Source organism: Brachyistius frenatus, unplaced genomic scaffold (assembly GCF_029030835.1).
Source record: "Brachyistius frenatus isolate BFR_SWC_R1_liver_20210118 unplaced genomic scaffold, ASM2903083v1 Contig_8, whole genome shotgun sequence".
Taxonomy (NCBI): Eukaryota; Metazoa; Chordata; class Actinopteri; family Embiotocidae; genus Brachyistius; species Brachyistius frenatus.
The window spans coordinates 8,392,085-8,412,691 of NW_027210607.1; the positions used below are offsets into that span (position 1 = coordinate 8,392,085).

Genomic DNA, 20,607 nt, shown 5'->3' on the forward strand with positions numbered 1-20,607 from the left:
AGTGATGCTAAGGATGCCAAAGTTGGCTTTTTGTCTGTACTGTTTTCCACTTCTCTGGTAAAGCCTTATTACTCTACTAATAATGATAGTGTCTAAATGCAGGTTTAGTAATTAGTTAGTAATGTTTTAGAGAATCGCATAAAATAAGTTTTGCATTGTATTGAATAATTCTATGTCGAAGTCGAAGTTACAGTCAGCTCCAGCTTTAAAAAAGCTTTTTTTTTTACATAACTGACATTATTATTTTGATGGTTAATTATTCAAAAGGAACATATTCAAAATGATTATTCTTGAGAAACTACAACTGACAGTTGCTACCACTTTTAATCAGCACAAGTCTGTGCAGTATTTCAGCTTTTTCCACCCCTGACAGTTTTAATCCGATGTACTCTGGTCACTGCAGAAGGTTTTAACAGTGTGCATCGTTGTATTCCTTTCTGTCTGACTCACCGTTCACTACTGCTTCTAATTTCTGCCAGGTTAGCGAATCAATGTTGTTGCAGTCACCCCATTTAGTAAGAAACTCTTTGTTCTAAAACCCCTTTTCTTTCCCCCCTAAATGGAATGCACATTTCTAATTGATGCAAACCATCCCTGATATCCTATTGATACACAAAGGCCTACTCTGCCCAAGGAACCCTCTGCGGGGCTCCAAGAATGAGACGCTGCATCAGACGCCTCAGAGGGAAGCCTTGGCAATAACCTGACGGTCTCCAGACACTGCTTGCCAGCAAAGTGGAAGCATTCAAAGTATCTGTTGTATTAAGAGGTAATTTGCATGTTCTTTTTTTGTCTCACATTGCAGACATAGTTGGGATTCCTACTTTGAGTTATTTATATTTTGCAAGTACCTCAGTGCAAGTTGCTCAGTACCTTTACTTTATACTTATGTTGGGATATGTATTTAAAAAAATACATCTCAGACCTGTAATATTCAGGAAAGTGCGCAGAACTGATTCATAATTCTCCTGTTATAAATTCTATAGAAATATACTGATAAAGTGCATCTACTGTTACTTTTGTTCTTTTGTTGTTTCTTTTTTTTTCTTTTTTTCTTTTTTAATCAGAATAACTTCGTCCCTCCAGAGTAAAGCAACACACCTCCCTCCATCTCTTCCCTAGTGAAAGTGAATTATCCCCAGACAGTGGGGAGGTGGGCATCACGGTGAGAGACGAGAGGGGAGGGGTCACGAATCCCCCATACCAGCCTCCTTGTGTGAGCACGGATACAAAATTACGCCATCGGAAGATAATTATGTAACTCTGTCTCTTAACAACGGACCGCAAACTGTTCATAGCCGACAGATTTTGATTGACAGGCTCTCTGCGCGCCTCTATATAAGAGGAGGGAGGAGGATGTCTCAGTCACTGTTGTGCCTCAGGTCCTCCAGACTGTGGATGTAGTGAACCAATTTGGACTTTACGCTTTTTACGCACGGGCTTTACAGGAGATACCACTTCTCATTCATTTAATCTTCGGCTCAGGTCATCAAAGACGTTGCTATTTTACGATTTTAGCTTTTTTATTATTATTATTATTACTATTGTTCTTGTCGCTGGATAACTGATATTTTTTTTTAAAGGTGAGTTTGGCGACACAGACCACAGAGTAGCCTTTTTATAATTTCGGTGTCGATAGATTCGGTTCAAAGCAATTGTATCACCTGTGTCTCTGTTGCCCGAAAACACAAGAAAGATAAATCTCAAAGTCTTTTGGCGATTTTATATCAGTTAATAGTCTACAAAACAAAAGTCCGCTGTGTTCCAGAGTTGGTTTTGCTGCAAACTGTTTATGCTATCTGGTGGAATTATTTTATCTTCTATTGCAGGCTATATGATAACTTTTTAATTAATGCTATTCGCATTTTCCTTCTGTTTTTTTAATCAATTCACCGGGTCAATTATAAACCCCAGATTTGAGATGAACTCAGGAAAAAGACAAAAACTAACAAAAACAATTTCTTTGTCTTTTGAAGGAGATATGATACTCAGGAGAAGTCTCTTCTTGTTGCTCTTATCATTTCATTTCCTTCAAGCATTACCTCAAGGTAAGTGGAAAATGTGTAGATAATTGTAATGCAGAATGCAGAAAAATTAAAGTGTCATCATCCACTCCAGTGAAGTATTTTTATAGGTGACACTGAACATTCAATGTTCTTATATGTTGCCATTTTTTGCAATGTGCCTTTAAAAAAGGCTCATGAACTCTTCTTTTCCTCTGAAGTAACTGTTCATGTGCATCTTGTGTGATTTGTAGATGGTGAACAGGAGGATGAGATATCATTCGACTTGTTTGAAATCAGTCATATCACACGCAAAACTCTGGGGGCCAAACAGTTTCGGGGCCAAGACTCAGATGCCCCTGCGTACCGCTTCATCCGCTTCGACCACCTGCCCCCTGTAGGCCCCCCCATACTAAAACAAATACTACGACAGATCCAAAACAACGAGGGCTTTGTGTTTGTGGCCAGCATACGCCAGGACCGGGCATCACGGGGCACCCTCATTGGTCTGGAGGGTGCTGATGGCCAGCGGCAGTTTGAGATTGTGTCCAACGGACGTGCCAACACTCTGGACCTGGTGTACTGGGTGGACGGCTCCCAGAACGTGCTTTCATTTGAGGATGTTGACCTGTCTGACTCACAGTGGAAGAATATCACACTTCACGTTCATGGGGAGAATGCCAACCTGTTTGTGGGCTGCAGCCTGATAGACAGCTTCATCCTGGACGAGCCTTTCTACGAGCACCTGCAGGCTGAGGGGAGCCGCATGTATGTTGCAAAGGGATCCACTCGAGAGAACCACTTCAGGGTGAGACAGAGACTTTGGCTTTTTAGTGGCTAGACAGGGATTTCCCAAGATCATGGGTACTTCTGTATTCTTACCTCTCACAGGGCTCGAGAAACAAAATTGTGGCCTTGACTTAGCTTATAATAAAAGCTCAGTTCAAACAACAGTTTCCAAAAATAGAGACTCACATACTCCCTCTTTAAAGTGTGGCAGAGTGGTTCAGTGTTGCCTTGGTCTTTCTGTGTGGAAAGGAGTCCAATTTTAGACTCCAAATTTCCCCTTGTGTGTAAAAGCCAGGGTGAATGTGTGTGATTAGGTCAAGAGGAAACTTCCATGCAGGAGTATGATGTGTTTTCCAGAATTTCCAGCTCACGCTTGTCATGGGTTTAGAAACTGGACATGTGTCACTTCTGAAATATGTCAAAGTATATGATTAAGACAGTAACTGCAGAGATTGAGACACTTCTTTTCTTACCAAACAGGGCCTTCTTCAGAATGTGCGTTTCATCTTTGACACCTCTGTGGAAGATATCCTCCTGAGCAGAGACTGCGAGGTCACCAAGCAAGGTAAGAGTGGATTTATCTATTTATTTATGTGGTGATCATTCTGGTGTTACAACCATCATTCACCCAAAAGTTCCTGCAATGCTGGAGGAGAGGAAGCCATTTTTAATACTTGTGATTTTCATAACCCAAAAGATGAGTCAAAATAATTACATTTGCAAAGCCTGATACCTTGCAGATGTGTTTTGGAAGCTCTTTCACATGCAATCCTCCAATGCATGGTATCTGTGTTTTGTTAAGCATCGACCACAGCAAACAGTTTAGCATCGTCTGTTGACTCCCTCTGTATGAATTTAGCTCTCTTTTTTTTTTAAGTGGGTCAAAAAGCTTGCAAATTTGATATATGGCAATATCTCCCACCATTACTTCATGTTTACAGAAACAGCGGCTTGAGGTCAAGCAGTGTGCATGGTGAACAAAAGGGGATACAGATGCTTACATTTATTTCCATTGGCAGTGGACATGGGATAATACCCTGGGAAAGAAAATAGAAAAGAGAAAGTGAATGTTATACTGCGGAGCGGGGAGCTTCCACTTCCAGCTGCACACACACACACACACACACACACACACACACACACACACACACACACACACACACACACACACACACACACACACACACACACACACACACACACACACACACATACACACACAGTGAAGTCATGAATTGGCTGATTGGGTTGCTTTTCTGAGGAATAGGACCTCGTGATCCTCAGCGGGACTCAAACGAAAAGCATCTGAAGCTAAAAAGATACAGATACCCAAGAAAATATGCACATAATCATCCTTTGCAACATACCTGAACTTCGGACCTGGAAACTGAGTCTTCGCTTTACTGCAACAAAGTGTGATGGTGCGTTTATTGCATTTCTGTGGCAACTCGCCGTGTTGAATTCCATCTCAATGAGTTTATTTGTTTAACAAATCTCACCAGCAGTTTTCTGCTCTTTGGCCTGTGCCAGTCAAGATTCTACACTGGTAGAAATTTTAATGCCAAAAGTCACTCATAAACCCACAACCCACACTCGTAAAAACTGCCACGTTGGACATACATGAGCAGTATAAAAATTGCCAAAGCTTTTTGCTCCTTTTTAAACCCTTTCTTTGATCTACTTTAACAAACTAGAGAACGTCTATCAGCGCGAGAAGAATAAATGCTTTCACAGACGAGCAAGCACACAGTGTGAAGTCCTCCTGAGGTTTGAATGGATCCAGCAGATTGAAGAGGAAAGAAAACATTGCGTTGGCTACAGCGGGACATCACTGGGCAATTTGGACCACTTCTTGATTTAGAGTCCCTGCTCTGCTATTAATCTTCACCAATTTACATAGCAAGATCCAAACTAGTTGCAGATATGCGCTGTGCTTTGGCCCAATGACACGGCATTCCACAGAGCTTTGATACGTGTCTCGTGTGTTTGTTTTGGGCATCACATGTTCACAAAGTGCGCCATAATATAACTGAAGTTCATTAGAGTGAGATACAAATTAGAGGAATACATTCAGGGGTGAATGGAGGGAATATAAATCGCCATTAATTCATAGTGTTTTATGCCAACTCAGAACCACACTAGCTGCCATGTCCTGTCATGTGACTTGGATGTATGTAGGGCATGTCTATTTTGTACAAAGATCACAGCTGGCAGACACGTTACACTGGGCTGGACTTCCTGCTCCAGATTTGTTGATTGTGCAGAGAAAACTTAACATTGTGCTTCATTGCGCCCTCCAAACAACCCTATAGTTGAAGGTTGTGTTGCCTTTCACAATATGCACTGAGGGAGAAGTTTTTAGTATGAAGCACTCAGTGTTTGTAATGAAAGCTGAATGCCACGACACACTTTGGACTCTGTTGTGTTGATGTCCTCTAGTGCCTGTATTAGTGATGCGCTGTCAGGACAAGACCGCGAGTTTGTCAGGCTCCTTGTAAATCCTTCTGTGTGGTGACTCCAATCTGTTAAGTTGATATTGGAAGTGTCCACTTATTTAAAAGGATTTATGGTTCACGGTGTGTTTTTTTCATCACACAAGGAACAACCACATTTTTGCTGTGTAGTGCCATCCCCTCCCGTCCTCCCACAGCCAACGCTGCTGTCATCTCTGGCAGGAAGATTTACCATTTCAAACAGATATTTTTTTTTTTAAATTAAACACTGCTGGCTGGACATCTGGTTTTAGGAGCATAACAAACATTGCAATTACCGCATTGTTGTGTTCTTCTGGCTCGCTACAGGAAAACAGGAAATCACTGTGTTCCCTGATCAGATTCCTTGTGTTTCAACCATCATATCTCTCAAATGTGTTTCCCATCACCAGTTTGTGTTGTTTATCCATTTGCTTGGTTTTCTGATCTCCCCTGATGTTTTTTCTTCCAGATGACGCCAACATTGTGAGCGAGAGCACAGAAATCGTGGATGTAAGTCCTTCCATCACTACAAATATTATAGGCCAGAAGACGGACGACCTGGGCGCAGATATGTGTGAACGCTCGTGTGAGGAACTCAGCACCATGTTCCAGGAGCTGAAGGGCCTCCGTGTGGTCGTCAGTAACCTCATCGATGGCTTGCAGAAAGTGGTAAGTAGTCAAAGCGGTAACCTGATTGATTCTCTCTTACGTAGTGTAAATCAACATAATCCTGACTGGTGTTTGTTTTACGAGAAGCTACTGCCTCTTTTCTGCACCTTACTGGCCAATTTCAGTGATGAATGTAAAATGGACAAAATCTGTCTCTGAGTGTTGGAAGAACTCGAGTGTTTTAGAGTAAATTGACATTTTAGGAAAATAAATGATACAATCCTCAGTGTGGATGCCAGGAGGTAAGAGGTTTAAATTGGGTTACTAGGTAACCTACATTGATTTGAAAGCAAATAGTGAGTAGCCGCAGGACTGTTTATAGAGTCGCCTGCGATGGCTGAACCCGTTTGACTCCTGCTATCTGTGGCAGCGTGAGTCAGACAGATTTTATGACATGTTACATGTGGATATAGGAAGTGTTCCCCTGGTGGTGCTGGGGTCCAGTCTAATGTCTGGCTTTGTTTAAACAGCCCATGTGTTTCCTCTGGGTGCCTCCCAGCAATAAGAGAGAGTCTGGGCATGAACCTTGGGAAAAAAAAAATGGCTGGTATGAAAAGGGTCCCTGAGGCTCTTCCAGATCGAGTGGTGTCTTAAGATTCTAGTGCTGCACATTGCTGTCTCCCGTTTCCAACAGGAGGACACACATGCACACACATATACACACACAAATCTTTGGCAGTAGTTTATCGACCGACAGCTCCCAAGTGTTGAGGAGTCCAGCCAGAGATCCCCTGGTCTCCAACTGGGTTGGACGTTGTAATGTGTGTAACAAAGCAGCACTTTTCAATGGGCTGTTTTCCTTAGAAGCAATATAGATGCAAAGAAGTCTAGTGTTGTGCAATTTGCGATAATGTGAATCAAAGTGGTCTTGTTTATATAGTTGAGGAGCATTTTTTTTTGTGTAGGTGTAACTTTTTTTCTTTCCTATACTCAATCTCATATATTTAAGTTTTCTCTGAGGCTTTGTTCCCTCGTGAGGCGATCAGAGCGAAAGACATCTTAAAATAATAAGGTGGTGTCCATTGCAGGGCAACAATGAGATGGAGATGGATCTGCAGTATGTTTGGATTTGGCGTAGATTTGGTGTAGATTTTTATTATGTTTGGTACTGGTTGTGTTTCTCAGACAAAAATTTGTGTGCATTAGGTTGACTCATTTTCACCAAAAGTAAAGCAACTTATGAATAATATCCAAGTTTACAACAGCACACAGGACTGCTGCCTCACAGGATATACCTTTCCTCTTTCCACCTGGTGAAACATAACCTTACACATGCTCTCTTAAAAGAATCAGCGTGTCAGCATGTCTACTTTTCTCCTCGCTAGTGGCAGCATATCTTTATCGTGAGTCCGTCCTAATCATTTCTGACTGATCTCCTCTCTGACTGCAAATCTGTCTGTTGTCGTATGCTTAGACAGAGGAGAACACGGTCATGAAGGAGGCCCTTGGGAGGATGAAGGACTCTAAGGAGAAAAACATGTGCTGGCAGGATGGCCGCCTCTTCGACGATAAGGAAGACTGGGTTGTAGACAGCTGCACCAAATGTACCTGCCAGGTAGCGCCGAGTCACATGGAAGCAATGCGCAGATTTATAGTGGACAGCAGTGACCCTGATATACCTCTGATGTTCTTTGATGGCAGGAGTCCAAGATCGTGTGTCACCAAATTACATGCCCTCCGGTGGCCTGTGCCAGCCCCTCTTTTATTGACGGCGAGTGTTGCCCTGTGTGTCTACGTAAGTAGTCTGATCCTCCTCAGCATATAAACACAATTACAAACAAGGTCACAATTTTATGCATGCATGCTATTTTAAATTAACGGTACAATATGTCATAAAAACAATATTCCCCGCATATTAAACTTTAATACCACTGGACTGTAACAGCCAGTTTGTCTTTGAAAGCAAACCACATATGTACTGGAGACACTCAGAATGTCTACTGTGGGTTCTTCAGCTGACGTCATGTGATAAACAGGCTGACAAAGATTAAAAACTGCAGTCAAGATCTTTTTCCAGTGCTTTTATGATTCTGTTGAACGAGTAGATGTGGGAGTGTTTCTCATGGTAAAAAAAAAAAAAAAAAGGGACAAAATGTTGCATCTACTTCTTCCAGCTAAAGACAGTGACGATGGCTGGTCGCCCTGGTCAGAGTGGACTGAGTGCACAGTCACCTGTGGGATAGGAACTCAACAGAGGGGCCGTTCATGTGATGCAACCAGCAACCCCTGCACCGGAGCTTCTATCCAGACCCGCAAGTGCAGCCTGGGCAAATGTGACAGCCGTGGTGAGGATGCTTTTTGAATAGTTTATCTCGTGTCACTCAGTTATTACATTACATTACATTACATTTAGCTGACGCTTTTATCCAAAGCGACTTACAATAAGTGCATTTCAACCATGAGGGTACAAAACCCAGAACAACAAGAATCAAGAAAATACAATTTCCTCAAGAAAGCCAAACTACAAAGTGCTATCAGTAAGTGTCATTTTAAGTGCTACTAAAGTTCTACTGTTCAAGGTAAAGTCAGAAGAGGAGTGTTTTTAGTTTGCGGCGGAAGATGTACAGAGTTTCCGCTGTCCTGACGTCGTTGGGGAGCTCATTCCACCGTTTAGGAGCCAGGACAGCAAACAGTCGTGATTTTGTAGAGTGTCTAGCTTGCAGCGAGGGAGCAACCAGCCGATTGGTAGAAGCAGAGCGGAGGGAGCGGGCTGGGATGTAGGGTTGGACCATGTCCTGGATGTACACTGGACACGATCTGTTCGCAGCACGGTATGCAAGTACCAATGTTTTGAAATGGAGTTATCATTTCAATATGTGGCATCCAGTAGTAACTGCCTCAGTGGTGTGATATTTTCTTGATCAAAGTTATGCGCCTTCCAACGCCTCTGATGGTAATCTAAAACAAACATCAGTATGACATGTGGGAAGGGGGAACATGATGGAACTGTGGAAAAACCCAGCAGCAAGTTAAATATGAGTTGAGATCCGCCAAAGTGCAAAAAACTTGAGTTCACGCCTGCATAAATCTGGAGCCATCCAAGTGAGGAGCTGGATCGCACGGTCGGGTTGCAGGGTGTGCCCAAGTCCAAGTTAATTACAAATAAATCAGTGGCTGAGAGGATGCTCCACACTGCAATGACTCACCGCTGCCTCCCATGCAACAATACAAAATATAAATGAATCTAATGTGGTAATTTTGGTAGATTTGTGCTGGATGCTGGAACTGATGAATTGGGTATTTGATAGATGAAGGGATTAGCATGTGGTATTTTTTGCAGCTAACATTACACTGCATGTGTGTGAGTGACTGAATCAGTCTAACCACTGGAAGATAATTTACCCACCGTGATATAAATACTGGCTCCAGCATCTTTGAAAGTGAGCCATCATCCCTGACATCACGTTTACTTGTAGCAAATGTGGTGACGTTTTTTTTTTTTACTTTTGCAAATTATACATGTCTTTAACTATTTGAGTAAATGGAAATCTAGAGGATAATACGAGACATGTGTTTTTTGGTGATCCTTGTCTGATATGTTTGATGTTTGATACCCAGTTCGCCAGGACGGAGGGTGGAGTTTGTGGTCACCGTGGTCGTCCTGCTCTGTGACCTGCGGAGAAGGACAGATCACCAGGATACGACACTGCAACTCTCCGGTGCCACAGCTGGGGGGCAAGGACTGCGAGGGAAGTGGGCGAGAGACAAAGTGCTGCACCGCCGAGCCATGTCCCAGTGAGTGTGTCAGCTCGTCGGAGGAGCGCTCAAAAGCAGCATTTCAGTTAACAGCAGCTAGCGTCTTCGTCCAACAGACAGATTTCCTCGTGCCTCACGGCTCCCCTGAGGCAACGTTCCCCATGTGCTTTGGACTGGCCTCCTGTCAGTCTTTCAGGAAATGTTGACCCAAATCACCTCAGTATGTTTTCTCTCGTAGTATTAAGTTCCAAGGCTTCTGACTCTGAGGGAATTCTTCACATTTATTGACCTTTAATGTTTATGTAGAAACAAAGAGTCCAAAAATCTCAGGAGTGAAATATTCAAAGATTAACTGAGCATCTATCTCCGTTTTGTTTTAGTTGATGGCGGTTGGGGACCCTGGTCTCCGTGGGCAACCTGTTCAGCAACGTGCAACGGGGGAGTCAAAAGTCGCTCGCGTGAGTGCAACAGCCCGCAGCCTCAGCACGGCGGCAGGAACTGTGTGGGCGAAGCCACCGACAGCGACAGCTGTAACAAGGAAGAGTGTCCTATTGGTGAGCATCAGCCACTCTACTTTATGCTTTAAATTATGAAAGCAACAGGCTTCAGGGGTGGCAATGACATCTGAACAACTGCTGGAGGTATTTCAGTAATATTTTGACAAACATCCATCGTGAACTTATGAGTTTCCCAGTAGTGCCACCATGAGGATGATATTGTGGCTTTTAGTCAAACTTCTTGTCCAAATATCGTGAAGCATCAAATTGGGTCAAAAATCATTACGAATTAGAGACAGGTTCATTTAAAGTTCACATTTGTTTCCCTTATTTGTAATCATTCTCGTCTTTTTAATCCCCCACAGATGGCTGTCTGTCTAACCCTTGCTTCGGCGGAGTGGATTGCAGCAGCTCTCCAGATGGATCCTGGGAGTGTGGCCCGTGCCCCGCTGGTTTTCGTGGAAACGGGACCAATTGTGAAGACATTAATGAGGTAAAAGTTGCTGTTTTTCCTATGTGCATAAACCATACTTGTATGTTACACTTCATTCATGAAATTCTTTGTTTGCTGATTGCTCTCTTTTTCGTTTCTTTTTTTTTTTTTTAATCCTCCTCTAGTGTGACATGGTGTCTGATGTTTGCTACAAAGTGGGTGGAACGCAGCGCTGCGTAAACACTGATCCAGGTTTCCACTGCCTGCCCTGTCCAAAGCGGTACAAGGGCACTCAGCCTTTCGGGATGGGTGTGGAGGCTGCCAAGAAGAACAAACAAGTAAGTGGATGTTACTCTCATTCAGTGCCTTTAACAGGCCGTTGGCAGGATGTCACTTAAACGGGAGTAGCCTTGAAGGAGTGAGAACAAAGGATACCATGTGGATATTTAGGTTTAGGAAGATCTTTAAAAGCAGCTGTGTAGAGTTTGTTATGAATGATTGAGGCAGCAGTTTAGGTGATTTATACGCCTCACTCTTACAGTGAGAGTGTTTACACAATATGGGAGGCGGGGCCCTGGCCACCATGAATGAATTTGGCTCACCTTGACCCTGTATCAGTGAGCGGAGGCAGAGGGAGGAGAGTAGGGTAACTCTTAACAACAAACATGTGTTACGCATCTCTGGCACTTTCACTGCGAGATCAGAGCCAGATTGAGACTGTTCTTTATGTGTACTTTTACTGTAGATGTTGAATGTATGGGTTTTATTCAAACAAAATGATGTGAAGCTTTTTTCATTCTACCCACCAGATCTTAACAAGTCTGTATTTCCACTTTCCACCCCTGTCGTAGCTCTAAATTTTAGACGTCTCTTAACATCATGTCATATACGTATATTAGCTACTTGATTGGAACGCAACTGTTTTCTTCCCTGGAAAACTGAAAATCTCTCCATGCCACTTGCATAACAGCCCTCATGGATTTTTTTTTTTTTTTTTTTTTTTTTTTTTTTTTTTTTTATATCACTCTTTGGCCTCTGCAGCTGCCTGTCTTTGATTTGATGCCCCAATTTCACTAATTGATTTGGGAAAAAGGGAATTGTCTCATTGCTGGCATTAAGAGGCTCCATTTCACAGTTTTGATCAAAGGCTTGCTCTCGCTGTCACTCTCGGCTCTATGAGCTCATGGAGTGGCATCCAAACCGGAGTTCATCCTCCGGTAATGAGTGGCAGCTGTGAATACCTTGTGCTGCAATAAAGGGGCACTAGTAGGTCATAGTGGGATGTGTGGTGCATTAAGTGGGATCTCATAAAATCAACTTTGTCCAGAAGTGCCCTACGCTTTGGCTTTGTCCAGAATCTCCTTTAACCCTCCACTTTGATTGGAAGAAATCCTCAGTTTGGAGGCGCTTTACAAAAAAAAGAGTTACGAAAAGTAGCGGTGAAATAAGTTCTCCTGACTTGAACATGGTATCAGAAACTGATAACAAAGTGCATTCATCTTTTATCTTTTCCTTGAAGGTTAAATGCTGCAGTGCTGTTGATGATGTTATGATCTCACAACACAGCTCAACTTGCCCTCTTTTTTTTTGACTGTAGGTGTGTGAACCGGAGAACCCGTGCAAAGACAAGACCCACAACTGTCACAAATATGCCGAGTGCATCTACATCAGCCACTTCAGCGACCCAATGTACAAGTGTGACTGTAGGACCGGTTACGCTGGAGATGGCTTCATCTGTGGTGAGGACTCAGATCTGGATGGTTGGCCCAATCAGAACCTTGTGTGCGGTGCCAATGCCACTTATCACTGCAAGAAGGTATTTCATCAAACATTATCACATTTGATTGTAGCCGATTCTGAACGTGACTCCGTACTAAACTGTGAAACTCATAAACTTCCTGCTACTGTTTTAGGATAACTGCCCGAGCCTTCCCAACTCTGGACAAGAAGACTTTGACAAAGATGGCCAAGGAGATGCTTGTGACAAGGATGATGATAATGATGGAATTCTGGATGAAAGGGTACGAGAGGTTTTCAGTTTCACAAACTGATAAATACCATTCTTAAAAAATTCTGTACCTTCTACTACTGCAGGTTAAAGAAACCCATAGCCATTATATGGCACTATTTGAGTTCAAGAGATATAAAACACCACTTTAACTCACATTCCCTGGACTCAACAGTAAAAACATGATTTCTGAAGACTAAATCTGTTTTTTTCTAAATTAACTCTTGTTTTAAAACATTAACATATTTTACTCTAAATGAAAATACTTCCTTAACAAACATACTTTCTGCCACAGGACAACTGTCCCCTCCTTTACAATCCTCGTCAGTTTGACTTTGACAAGGATGAAGTGGGCGACCGCTGTGATAACTGTCCCTATGAACACAACCCTGCTCAGATAGACACCGACCACAATGGAGAAGGGGATGCCTGTGCAGTGGACATTGATGGAGATGGTAAAATAGTGAAGCTTAAATGAATAAACGACTGTAATTAGTTGATTTAGAGCAGCTGATTATGATATCTAAAGTTGAAATTCTAAAGAAAGCTTTAACTGACCTTTTTTTTCGCTCAGAAATTCTGAATGAGAACGACAACTGCCCCTACGTGTACAACACTGAACAGAAGGACACTGACATGGATGGAGTCGGTGACCAGTGTGACAACTGTCCACTGCTGCACAACCCCGACCAGGTACGACACCACACCGCAAATAACGACACAACCCAGTACGGTACATGGAGTGTTAATACTGTGATATTTCTATTTATCCATCAGACTGACGTAGACAACGACCTGGTCGGAGATCAGTGCGACAACAACCAGGACATTGATGAGGACGGTCATCAGAACAATCTGGACAACTGTCCCTATGTGGCCAACGCCAACCAGGCTGACCACGACAAGGATGGCAAAGGAGACGCATGCGACTACGACGATGATGATGATGGTATCCCTGACGAAAAGGACAACTGCAGACTAACACCCAACGCAGACCAGCTGGACTCTGACGGTGAGGATGTCACTTGTTAAGGGTTTAAAGGCTGCAGGTTTTGGGTGCATGCCATGTGCTTTTGAAGCATGTGTGTATCCAGCTGTTGATATTTTGCAAACAGGTTCAGTGGAAAACACTTTTTTATTGAGTAATATCAGTGCAAAGAGTGCTGCAAATTTTCCTAGTTGCAGTTGTATCATTTTGCATGTAGCCAGTTTATGAAACATCCCTGCTCACTAGGTTAATGTGCACATTAGATTAAATCTGACCTGGTCTGAGAGACTTATTAAGACTGCAGCTGTTCTTTTCAGTTTCGGAACTAGATGTCTCGCTTGAATAATTTCCCAGTATTTTCTGTGTACTTGCTTAAATAGTCTGCTCTCAGAGGTAGCAATTAGTTTCACTACAGCAGGTGTGAAATGTAGTGGCTGTGGAAAGAGTCGATGACCGGGTTGGTGCAGTTGAGGTCATTCTGCATGACTTCAGTGAGCCGCCCAAGAGGGCACACGCCAGGCTGTGAAGTTTTTATTTCCTTTAGGCTGTGCTCGTGATTAATCCACAGTGCCCAATTGAAGCAGGGTTACCTGGAGTTTGTACAGCTGTCTGTAACTGGAAACAGACCATAAAGGAGGAAGTCCTGGACACCGATGCCTTCACAGCTTGTCAGATCATGTTTATTTGATAGAATCGTTTGAGCCCCTTGTGCAATAACAAAGATGATGACAGAAGGCAGCTCGTTGCTTCCATGCAGTGGCCCTCATTAGCCACTGGCACCGTTTCCGCAGTGAGTTTTTGGCCTGCAGTCTGGCTCTAATGGACTTCAGGCCCGAGATAGTTACATGTATCAGAGGAAGTTTTCACAGCATGAAAAGATGACTGATTTGCATTAGAAGAGTTATTAAAACCAGTTTCTGGTAGGAATTGCAATTTTTTTCCATTCCTATTAACTTGGAGAAGCTCCTCAAAAATCACTGCAGTGGGAGCGATATGACACTCGCAACAGCTGCCACAGATATGTTTCAAACCTATGGAAAAATAGGAAAAGTTTATGGTATCCATTTTTATTTCAATCTAGGTCAAACCTAACCCTATTTGATGTGTTTTGTTTCCTTTTTTTTAAACAGGCGATGGAAGAGGAGACGCCTGCAAAGATGACTTTGACAATGACAGTATCCCAGATATTCTTGATGTGTGTCCGGAGAACAGCGCAATCAGCGAGACAGACTTCAGGAAGTTCCAGATGGTCCACTTGGATCCAAAGGGAACCACTCAAATTGATCCCAACTGGGTGGTGAGACACCAGGGCAAAGAGCTGGTTCAGACCGCCAACTCTGACCCGGGCATTGCAGTAGGTGAGCAGTGCATATGTTTACTCTCAAACAGCCCTCTTATGTTAATTTACTGCTTTTTAAAAAGATCTGAAACTGCATTTGACTGTACAGAGCCCTGATTTAGCATCATATTTTTTCCCCCCGCACCATCCCAGGTTTTGACGAGTTCAATGCCGTGGACTTCAGTGGAACGATGTACGTAAATACAGACAGAGATGACGACTATGCGGGCTTTGTGTTCGGCTACCAGTCGAGCGGGCGCTTCTACGTCGTGATGTGGAAGCAGATCACGCAGACTTATTGGGAGGACAAACCCTCCAAGGCCTTTGGCATCTCTGGCGTTTCGCTTAAAGTCGTCAACTCAACCACTGGCACCGGAGAAAACCTCAGGAATGCTTTGTGGCACACGGGCAACACTCCGGGACAGGTGGGTCGCCGTCTGCATGCTACATGGTTTGTTTTAAAGGCTGTAGCTGTATCAATGAGGTGTTGTGAACTATTTTACATACTGTAGGTGCGTACTCTGTGGCACGACCCCAAAAACATTGGCTGGAAGGATTACACAGCTTACAGGTGGCATCTCATCCACAGACCAAAGACTGGTTTTATAAGGTAAGAAAGAAAGTTGACCAGAACAGCAGAACCAATCGTTTTCTGTCTCACTGACAAACACTAAAATCAATCTCTGGATCTTCTGCAGCTTTTTTATCATGTGGCCTTTTAGAGCGTCATGGAAACGACTGGAAATACATGATGTAATCAATCAAATTAGATGGACAGCAATGAAATTTTGGTTTAGGCAAAGACATCTGTTTCTTAAAGTTGATAACTGTATTGTAGGGTGTTGAAGATCGAGGAGTAGATAGCCAGATTCCACTCACTGAATATAGTGATTTATTATATTTTATTTATGTCACTAAATCTAGTGACAAAATATAGTGTACGTCAGTAAACAACTTAATCTCAACTCATTAAAAAGTGCATGCTTGTCTTGTGTTTTTCAGGGTTGTGGTCTATGAAGGTAAACAGATCATGGCTGATTCAGGACCGATTTATGACAAGACGTTTGCCGGAGGAAGGTTAGGCTTGTTTGTCTTCTCTCAAGAGTTGGTGTTCTTCTCCGACCTCAAGTATGAGTGCCGAGGTTAGTACCATTACTTACTCTAACGATATAACCGCAAATAATTCTGTTTTGTTAAGAAAAACTGTAAAAAACAAACAAACGTGGAAATCTGACATTTCTTTTAGTTTGATCTGTTCTGCTTTTATACAACATCAATTATTAAAAATCATCTTAAATAATTACAATCAGATGATTGTTCCAAATACTCAATCAAAATAAATGAAGTATGGTCACTTACATAAATACAACACAAGTGTAAAAACATGTATAGATGTTAGAGAGATAGGTTGCTGTGTGTGTGTGTGTGTGTGTGTGTGTGTGTGTGTGTGTGTGTGTGTGTGTGTGTGTGTGTGTGTGTGTGTGTGTGTGTGTGTGTGTGTGTGTGTGTGTGTGTGTGTGTGTGTGTGTGTGTGTGTGTGTGTGTGTACAGCATATGTGTGTGTAATGTGGACACATATGTGGTCCACACATGTTGACACACAGTACAAAGACGAGGAGATCAGGAGAGAAGCTTCTCCGTGTTTGAGTAACGTGGGTAAAATTTGTGAACCTTCAACTCTTTTTCAAACCTCAGATGAGCCGGCGGTGGCAACAGTGTTCATAAGGTAATGATGAGAGAGGTTATGTGTTGTGTGTTGGCTGGACCAAGACAAAGACGCTTCATTTGTCCTTGTCAGCTTGCCCGTGTACAATGCCCCAGTTGCATTGGGAAAGTCCTTGTGTGTCAGTCCAAGGACTTCAGATCCTCTGCTGAGTGCTAAACATTGGAAAATAAGCCTGCAGCCCTTTTCACAATCACAACCACTCATTACCGAAGATGCGCTTTTTGACGCACACAGTGCACGTGTTGCTGCTGCACTCTGGCACCAGTTTTGATTATAGATGTGGTGGTAATGGAAGCTATTTCCTCCATCTTTCCGCAGATAACTGAATCAAGTCGGGTAGAAACACATCAGAAGGCGAAAGACAAGAATCCCTCAGAGTAAACATCACGTCATCAATGAATCCATTTTGATGTAAATGAGACTTTGCTTACTTCCATGTTTTGCCTCGATCCATCCACTGGAGGAGGAGCCGTGGCAGTTTTCAGTGTTCCTGGTGACTCTTATATTTCCCAAGCTGAGAAAGAAAGAAGGAGTTTTATAAAAGCCTCTGCAGAATATCTAATTATAACTAATGTACCTATTCTACATCTTTTAAATTCATTGTACAACCTCTGACATGCTGTGTGTGATTTCCTCCAGTTTCCTACTTGTAAGTGATTTGGTTGTTCTCTGTCTTTCACAACTGCTCATACAGTGTCTGACAAACATAAACTGTAACCAAAGCATAATCATTTAGCTGTCTCAAGTCCATTTATATTCCTCCTCGTTCTTCTCACCCTGAATGTGTTTTTGTTTTTTTAAATGGAGAACTCGAGTGAACGATTTCAATAGTGCCAAAGATGTTTATACTAAGTTTGTACTATAATTCCTTTTTTGTAAATTATTTATGCTCTGCTTGTTTGGTTTGTTTGCATTTTTTTTGGCTAGTTTGTAAATAATTATTTATTTGTTTACACTGACAAAACATATAATTGAATATCACAAAAATCAAGATAACACACAATATAGTATTTCAAGATTTTTAAGTGTTGTCGTGCACTTCCTTTACTTGTACGTTTTTCAGATCATAAACTGTTGCATAAAATGAGAAACACCAGCTACTTTTAAATAATGACGAGAATAAACAGCAGATGTTTATGTAGGCGGTGGTAGCCGCCAGACAAAGTTCATTCTGGTAGTTTATTTTATTTACTTAGCTGTCCAGACATGGCCTCATTGTCCTTGAAGTGATTTGTAACTTCTGTACATGTGGAATATTTGTCATTTCTGCTACTCTCTGTAGCTGTAACAAAATTTTGCTGCAAATTGTGCTTCTGGCGCTGTAACAAACACCTTTTTCTTACTTGACATTAAAAATGTTTTTATTTCGAACACATTAACAAAGAAAAAGAAATTAGATCAAGGCAGAAACGTCAGTTTAAAAGATATTGACTTCAACAGATTAGCAGTTTAAGTAGCTGATTCTTAGTAAATCTAATGTGTACAAAGCACTCAATGACTTGTCGCATGAACTCAAGAGAGGCTGAGGATCAAACAATCAGTTGTTATATGTGATGGCGCCTTAAAGATCAAATTCATTTTATACACATTAATTTTTTTTCATTCATATGTTAGTCATAAGTATCACTTATGGATGTTGTGAAACGTTCTAGTGTCGTTGAAAAGGATCCAGATGGAGGTGTGACTGTGTTACTGTACAGTGTGGATCGAGGACATGTTAGTGTACAACTTTGTTGTCATCAGTCTGTATAGCGTTCTTCCATGTTTGGTTTCCATCTTGTTCATTCTGTCGAGAGTTTGCAATGCACAAAATGTAAATGTTTTTGTATACTTGTGTTGTCAGATATACATTTTCTACAAACATTAGTGTAAGATTGTTGTTTCATAAATAAATCACTTGTACACAAATTTGTTGATTATGAGGATTGACAGGCATCACATTACAATTACCGTCATAATGTTGACATAGTTTAACCAACATTACATAAACATTATAAAATATTATAGGAATGCATTTGAAAAGACTTGTGATCATTTATGTTTGTTATTAACAAGACTTTTAGTACTTTCTGACTTCCCTTTTCTGTGGCTCCCATTCTAACTGAAGATATAAATCTTTAAATACCTCACAAAAATGCAGTTTCTTTTTATTTTAAAAATAGGGGGGAGAAACAGCTCAATCATTTACATAAACAGCTGGGGATTGGGTTTTTTTTGGCAAATTTTATTCAAACAAGGGCAAATTGTGCAATTGTTGGGCACCATTTTCAGCAGTGGATTATTACATACTGTTAACATTACCTGTGTTTGTGTTAATCAAAGAACATGTCACCCATGTGCAACACTTGTGCAACAGTGTGGCTGATTTGTGTGTTTTTAATCGTTTTTGGATGAGTGTGGAGAAGAAAATACATCAAGGTTAGGATCCACATATGATTCTTGTTTGTAGGATTAATTCAGGGGTGTTTTCCAACCTTTAAAAGCACTTGTCGACAAGTCTTAAAATAAAGTATAGCATTAGATTTATGTTTTTAAGTCTGATTCCAGACAATCGTGATCTGAACCATCTTTTTCAGTTATATTTCTACTGCCTGTGTTCATCACACTGTTACCGAAAAAGATCTCACCACTAAAATATTGGTGAGAAAATAGAATCAACTTTTGGCTTCTGCTGCACAATTAGGCAATCAAAGTGTGGCTTTAAAGGTTCCTCATTCGTGTCTGATTGATGTCGGGGATGGACTCTATCTACAACAATTACATGCAATTTTATGTAAAAGTCCCAACCTAAAAGAAAGGTCACTACTACAAGTCCAGGACCTCAAACACCCCTTGAATGAGAAAGTTTGCATTATCTTGACAGAGACCTTGAGATAATGTACAATTGAGTTGGCAGAATTTTGTGGTTCAGAAATATGAAATGGTTTTGTGTGCGATTTTGCCCCAAAGTGCCTGTCTCAGTGCAGAAACCAAGCACTGAAGGGGTTAAGTAAATGAATGTTGAGGCCAGGAAAAAAATGCGCTATTAGGGAAAATGGGGAAGTCCAACAACCCGTGCTCTCGTAGCTCTGTGTCAGAGATATTTGGGTTGAGGTTCTTGGAATAGTCCACGTGGCACACACCAAAGACTTGCTATATGGGTCTGGCACTGCTGCCTGGTTTGAAGCCCAGAGCACGTTCCAGGGTGGTTCATAGAGCTCTGCCAGAGGATGTCAATGTGTGACACAGTAAACCAGCATTTTCTGCTGAGGCAAGTATTTAGCAACCAGCACGCATTTTAAAAGGATGAATAACCTCCAGTAAAGTGGCTGCTATTAACTGAAAGTATATCAAGGAAAATTCACTTTTACCAACGACTTTCAGGAGTGGAGTGTCACAAGGGGAGCAGTTTGGATCGACACCAAGAGCTCATCGCAGCTGAAAGAGTTAAAGACCAAATAGTTTGGTGTTGATGTGGATTAATCTTGGAGTTATGGAGGCTTTGCTCTACACCAGATTGTCAGATTTAACAGCACAGGGAGACACAGACAGCTGAAGGTGGATAGGGAAGCCTCTCATTCAAATACAGGTTAAAAGGAGAACTGCGTTTGAGGTTCCCCTTCAGTCACACTGGTGTAAAATACCAGCCTGTCTGATGCTGGGCTACTGTAAATACAGTTAGCCTAATAGTCTCACTGACTTTCTCCCCTGTACAGTAATACAGACTCCACTTCTCAGTCTGTCTTCCTTTTCATGTGTATAGTGATACTGGCCAGACATACATGAATGGAAGACCTGACCGGAACACAAACTACTGTTGATATACGGCCAAAAATATCTAAAAGTTCATTCGATCTGATCCTAAATGAAGAAATCAGTCACCAGCTGAGATAATTTCAACTATTTCCTGGGCATTGATTTTTTTTAAGATTATTTTTTCCTTTGACAATATTGATTTCTTTTTTTTTTCTATGGATCTATTGGTTGTTATATGAATAGTTTGGCA

The 20,607-nt window shown here is 41.8% G+C and overlaps 1 protein-coding gene across 3 annotated transcripts; it reads left to right on the top strand.

Annotated features, from left to right (window-relative positions):
* Window positions 1-1,366: 1,366 nt before the first annotated feature.
* Window positions 1,367-18,749, top strand: thbs2a (thrombospondin 2a). 3 transcript variants are annotated; one of them, XM_069690239.1, is made up of 23 exons: window positions 1,367-1,587; window positions 1,980-2,048; window positions 2,258-2,811; window positions 3,273-3,357; window positions 5,736-5,935; window positions 7,350-7,490; window positions 7,577-7,670; window positions 8,050-8,220; window positions 9,494-9,670; window positions 10,012-10,185; window positions 10,494-10,621; window positions 10,747-10,899; window positions 12,159-12,377; window positions 12,475-12,582; window positions 12,865-13,024; window positions 13,144-13,262; window positions 13,347-13,581; window positions 14,688-14,915; window positions 15,050-15,321; window positions 15,409-15,506; window positions 15,899-16,038; window positions 16,592-16,622; window positions 16,941-18,749. In XM_069690239.1, exons 2-23 carry the CDS (start codon window positions 1,982-1,984, stop codon window positions 16,942-16,944), a joined length of 3,558 nt encoding a protein of 1,185 aa, XP_069546340.1. In that variant the 5' UTR covers window positions 1,367-1,587; window positions 1,980-1,981; the 3' UTR covers window positions 16,945-18,749. The 3 variants fall into 3 exon arrangements, with proteins under 3 accessions (XP_069546340.1, XP_069546339.1, XP_069546341.1); XM_069690238.1 differs by having other exon boundaries at window positions 1,367-1,583; window positions 1,977-2,048; XM_069690240.1 differs by lacking the exon at window positions 16,592-16,622 and having other exon boundaries at window positions 1,367-1,583; window positions 1,977-2,048.
* Window positions 18,750-20,607: the final 1,858 nt, after the last annotated feature.